This window comes from Botryllus schlosseri, chromosome 1 (assembly GCF_051294905.1).
Source record: "Botryllus schlosseri isolate E-star chromosome 1, Bs_hap1, whole genome shotgun sequence".
NCBI classification, from domain to species: domain Eukaryota; kingdom Metazoa; phylum Chordata; class Ascidiacea; order Stolidobranchia; family Styelidae; genus Botryllus; species Botryllus schlosseri.
The window spans coordinates 20,665,650-20,671,535 of record NC_137236.1 but is presented as its reverse complement, the minus strand read 5'-3'; the positions used below and the strand labels follow the sequence as shown (position 1 = coordinate 20,671,535).

Genomic DNA, 5,886 nt, shown 5'->3' with positions numbered 1-5,886 from the left:
CTGTATTTGATACAATACGCAGCAATGCCCCTCTTACGCAGCCAACTCTTTCGCGGCGCTTGCAATGCTTCGAGTAAACAGCCCTCGGATAGCCCCGTTGATAGATTACTTCCACTTTCGTTTCGCACCTTTTAGAAGTTCACTTACTTGTGATGTCCCCAAGTTGAAGATAGCATTTAAATAAATCCGCATCTTTCACGCGAGAAGATGTGCATGCTATGCTGAACAAGCGATGTTAGACTCTGTATGACGTCATGACTATTGTAACCTGTTCTGGTCATGTTTTGTGCAAGGCAGTAATATTCTGAGACTAGAAGTGCCGCATTCCATGCAGTTATTTTTTTTAGATTTTAACACGCAGTATAAAACCATATTATTCGCGATATTAGTTGTGTACATTGAAGGAGAGGTTCAGCATTGAATCGCATGAGCGTCCGTTCGAAAAAGTATTCCTACCAAGTTAAAAATGATGGAGCCCCATTTTCAGCATCGTCAAGGATGCAATGGCAATGTTAGTGAGGTCTGTGGGAAATGCATCAAGAGCAAGTCTTACATGAGAGTCCATATGAAAATTCACACCGGAGTTAAAGAGTTTGAGTGTGACATATGCGGAAAAAGATTTGTGAGAAGTTCTGCCCAATTATCTCATTATTCATGCCACAAGGAAATGAAAAACCACGAGTGCAAGATATGTGGGAAGCTATTTATATCGAAATCAAATTTGAAAAGACACGTGAAAATTCACCTCGGATTGAAGGAGTTCGAGTGTGATGTATGCGCGAAACGATTCACCACTATATACGGGATGAAAAACCACATGAAGCGTCATGGCAGATTTACAGAGTTCAAGTGCGATATATGTGGTAAAGGTTTCATAGCAAAGGGGTATTTGATAGCACATTATTTTACGCATGTCGGATCAACGGATTACGAGTGTGATGTATGCGGGAAAGGTTTCAGACGAAAATATCAATTGAACCACCATTATGTGATTCACACCGGTGTAAAAAGTCACATATGTTCGATATGCGGGAGAGGTTTCGTTTTAAAGGGTAATTTGAAAACACACTCGTTGATTCATGCACTAGCCAAAAATCATGAGTGCCATATATGCGGAAGACGTTTTCGACAAAATGCTCACCTTGAACGTCATTGTTTGAATCACGCCGGGACGAAGGATTACTATTGCCATATCTGCGGGAAATATTTCGCAGCAAAGGTCGATTTGAAAAAACATCATTTGACCCACACTGGCGCGAAAGATTTTGTGTGTCATGTCTGCGGAAAATGTTTCAGTAATCATTACCTACTCAAAGCCCACTATTCGGTTCACACCGGTGTGAAGGAACATAGGTGTGAAATTTGCGGTAAAGCATATCGTTTGAGATCGTACATTAAATCACACATGGAGATGGTACACCTGAAAACAAATGAATATGAGTGCGAGATATGCGGAATGGGCTTCACGAAAAAGTCTACCCTTATAAGACACTATTCCGCCCATACGAAAATGAAATACCGACAGTAGGCATGCGGATGTGTGAGGTACGTGCGACAGCATTCAATGCCGAATCCAAGACAAAGCAAGAGTCATGATGAAGTGAAAGAGTATGAGTGCGATATATATACGTGTGAAGAATTTCGTTGAAAAACATTCACCTGTGTCGAGTAATGACAAAAATAAGGTGGCGACAATTTACTGAAAAATTCAGTTGAGATGGATCTCGTACTTTAAATTATCGTCGCTATTGGAAAGTGTGTCTTTCACATAATTCGAGGAAATGTTTTTATCAATACAACTTCTACATGACTGGTCACAATGTGTTAACAAAGAATTGGCGTGCGAAAGGTTTGAGGAAAATGCATTTACTGTAGGGGTCGTCAACTCAAAGCGGGTTGCGGGTCACGTTTGCAATTTCGTAGAGACCGCGGGCTGCACGAATCAAGCTATCGAGACACAAAACAATATGCCACACTTCTCGCAACCACGATTTTAAATCTTTACGTCAGTGAAACGCTGTTCTCTCATGAGAGGCGGGAATAGTTACCAGAAAAAGTATTATTTTAATAATGAAATGCAATTCGACAAAAAATATCATGATCATCAATTTTATTTTATTTTGAACTATTACGGGCTGCGCACCAGTGACCTGCGGCTCAATGAGGCAGGTGAGGCAGTGCCTCACCTGTCGTCTGGGTGAGTAAGTGAAAATCGTGAAAACCATCGATGAGTCGATGATTATTGATGTTGTATACATCGAGGTTCATAATAAAACTAAATTTGAACCCTTTTTTCACCCAACATCATCAATTTACATAATTATTATTCAAAAATACAGCGCGAAAGGAGAGGTAAGGCACAGGTGAGGCACGGACGGGTCGTGCCTCACCTGCGACAATGCAATTGATCATAAATAGATCGGAATTCATAAAAACTGGTATCAATCAATTGCTATCGTCACACTGACTCTGAAAATCCAAATATTACCAGTGTCAGAGCACCAGAACCCCCTCAAAATCGCCAATGAAGGTGACATTCGGCTTTATTACAGACAATGCCGTCGCAGAGAAACAATAGCCAGGTGTGGCAGAACGAATCTGCCTCATAGACCATTCGCTAACAATGGGACAATCGAAGCGCAGTGAAACGCGCTATCGATTTCGGAATTCAACAGTTTTGTAGGAATTCTTTAGTAGCGACGGCCAATACGTAATGTGGAGTCAATACATGCCCTTACTTATGTAGTGGTTATGCATTTTCCTTTCATAGCTACGAATTGTGGTATGTGATAGCTACTTGCTGCATTGTCGTTGTTTGTGTACTCTATGCTGTGTTCGGCTGCAATATCCAGAACCCCGTAATTGGGTATGTCATAGCTATTCTTACATAGCCTGCGTTGTCGTTGTTTGTGGTCAGTGGCGACACTCATAGTGTTTTTACACTGAACTAGTGTATGGTGACTTGGCCTATAGTGTCCTATAGTGCATTTTTTTTCGAAATTCGGCAAATCTAGTGTTTTTTACGGAAAAAAATTGTAACAGGATGCTATTCTCGTGTGCTTCGAGTAATTTATACCGGTACTTGACGAGATAGAAATTACTACCCGTCTAAACTTGCCCATTCAGCACAATAGCGAGCAGTCCTACATGTATCGTAGAATATGGAATTGCAACGGCTGTCAGTGTGCAAAGAAAACGTTCTCTATCCCTGCTGCTATTGTTACGTGAGTGCGTGCGTGTTTATGTGCGTGTGTGTGTGTGTGTGGGGGGGGGGGTGGCGTGCCTCACCAGCCAAAACCTCACCGCACGTCACTGCTGCCACGATACCTAACAACGATTTTCGGCAACTAAGCAATCGATATTAGCGCTCACGAGACACGGTACTACCTGAAAAACTACCCCACCCGAAAAGCGTAATCCTGTGGTGATGTCCCAAGCTGCTTTCTGAGCGTCTCAGTTTTAACAGTGTCTTGGCAATTGCACATCAAGGTAATATGCCCATTGCCCATTCTTATCCGCTGATTTTGCTCAGAATGCTGCTGCCATCCCCGAAGCCGTTTCCGGCTTAAGGGATTAGTTACATTAAGTACATGAGTATAGCTTGAAACAACAACAACAATATTTTGAAACTGAAATTAATTTCCGGATTTCAAAATGCTGTACTTAGCGTTCATCTGAAAGTTGAAATTAGATCGCAGATCTCGTGTGGTCATTGGGCTGCGTGTTGACATACTCTGATTTACAGTGAATTGGCGTGCTAGGCACGATGGAAATGCATTTGACGTCGTACGTTGAACGCGTACAGGGTCAACAAAACGAAATTTCATTCAATGAAATGAGATTCAAGCGCACCGACTATTTTTGAACTCAGTTGAAGCAACTCTGAAATACACTCACAATATATTGGTTTCATCCATACAACACACAAATACGAATATTGGAATAACAGAATGTCGATGTTTTAGAATCCTGACTTTTTTCGACTCGTCTCCCAATTATCAAGTTTGACACAAATTTTCACCCCACCTCTTATTGCGAATTCCGTAAAAGAGGGTATAAAAGCTGGTCATTTATTGATCTAAATCTCCGACGGTTACTTGACTCAAGAATGTAATTTATTCGAGTAGCTTTTCGGAAAACCGATTTCCGCGCATACTTCCCGTTGAGTTGACCTTTCTTCGCGTCACATGCAGAATAATCCGCTTTCACGCGCATTTTGGCCGTGTTGAATAAATAAATCTCACTAGAAGTTCCAATATTTTCTTTCCGTATCGCCCCCCCAGTCGCACCCCATTTGATATTTTCACCCCCTGTTCTCAAATTCGCCCACGTTGGAAAACACTGTTTTAGATGGATGATGATTACTTTTTAAATGTAATTTGGGGTTGAAGACCTTTCTTTCAGTAATTATAAGGATATTTGGGCATCGATATAGTTCATATAGTGATTGTGCGAAAAAATTGATATTTTTTCTTCAGTAAAATCTGATTTTGATTATACACTCGGTTAGTGCTTCCATCCCACCTTCAAAGATAGCAGATTGCATATTTCCTCACAAAGGATTAAGGGTATGTACTGATATGCGCTGATATTTTCGGTTACGAGTTTGACACATGCAGTGAGCAAAATAGGACAGTAGATGATCTCAACGAATTACCACAATAACATCATGTTATATCAGGGGCGGCCAACCTTTACCCCGCGAGATCGTTTTGTCTGGCCCGCGAGGTCATTCTCGAAATTACAGTTATAGCATCAAAACAAATAATTACCCAGATAAAATTGCAAGGCCTACCCAAATTTGATTACCCTGATCTCGAAATTTCGGATGCTGACAACTGAAACATCAGTTCCGACGCATTGGCGTAGCAAGGGGCCAACCACAGTTTTCGTAGATGTTCGAATATGACCAATAGCCCATAACGTAGAATATTTTGCAGCAGATTTATTCGACTTGAAATGTTTCTTATAATTTCGCGCAATTATTGCCACCCTATTCCTCGCTTTTAGTATTGGAGTCCCCTGAAAATTTAAAATACGTATAATTTACTGAATTGAGTCTAACTATACTCACAACTAGAGAACTTGTCTCCCAACATGCAAATTCATGTGTGTGCTCGCAGTAAGTAAGATCGTCACGGATGAAATCATTGTAGAAAATGATAGACAAAGGTTTGCCGAAATCTTCCTTATTGATATTTCTTAGCGTCCAATAATCCTGTCCTTGCACAATGATTACAGTACAGTGTTATAATGAGGCGGCCAGCAATATATTTAAGAAATATTATTATGGATCGAATTCATTCATTAACTTTGATTTAAATTTCGTGCTTGGCCCATTCACGACATCAACATATACGTTATTACTTTTAATGTGTATAATAATAGAGTATTGTTTTCAACGTTACCTAATTTGGTTCGCTTTATCGGACGATTACAAAAAGTCATCAACGGTCAAGTTTTCCACGCAGTGGTTCGTAAATATCGTGTGGCCTTTAGCTGAAAAGGTTGGCAACTCCCGTGCTAGATCTATCAATTTTAACGGTACCATTTCAGGTTTCGGGCAATTTTTAAAGGTTCCTTACTTCTAGGCGCCGTTGTATTTGTACTCGTAACAACACAAGCAACAATGTGACCCCAAATCCATTCAACAAGTTGGAAATCTTGATACATTAAAACTAAGTTTGAATATATTGGGCCACTATGTAGTCTGAATTGATATTGATCACTCAATGATTAATTACTAGGGATGGTGTGAACGTGAGGTTCACGTTCGCGTTCTGTGAGTGAACCTGAGAAATTTAGAGGTTCACGTTCACAAACGAACCTTGGGTTCTGCACTGTGAATATTTTTCATGTATTATAATTTTCACGTCATTTTAACAT

At 40.4% G+C, this 5,886-nt stretch overlaps 1 protein-coding gene across 1 annotated transcript; it reads left to right on the top strand.

The window, feature by feature from the left end:
- Window positions 1-272: 272 nt before the first annotated feature.
- On the top strand, window positions 273-2,087 carry LOC145444812 (uncharacterized). The gene has a single exon (XM_080322832.1). The coding sequence runs from the start codon at window positions 467-469 to the stop codon at window positions 1,526-1,528; it is 1,062 nt and encodes a 353-aa protein (XP_080178958.1). The 5' UTR covers window positions 273-466; the 3' UTR covers window positions 1,529-2,087.
- The last annotated feature ends 3,799 nt before the right edge of the window (window positions 2,088-5,886 follow it).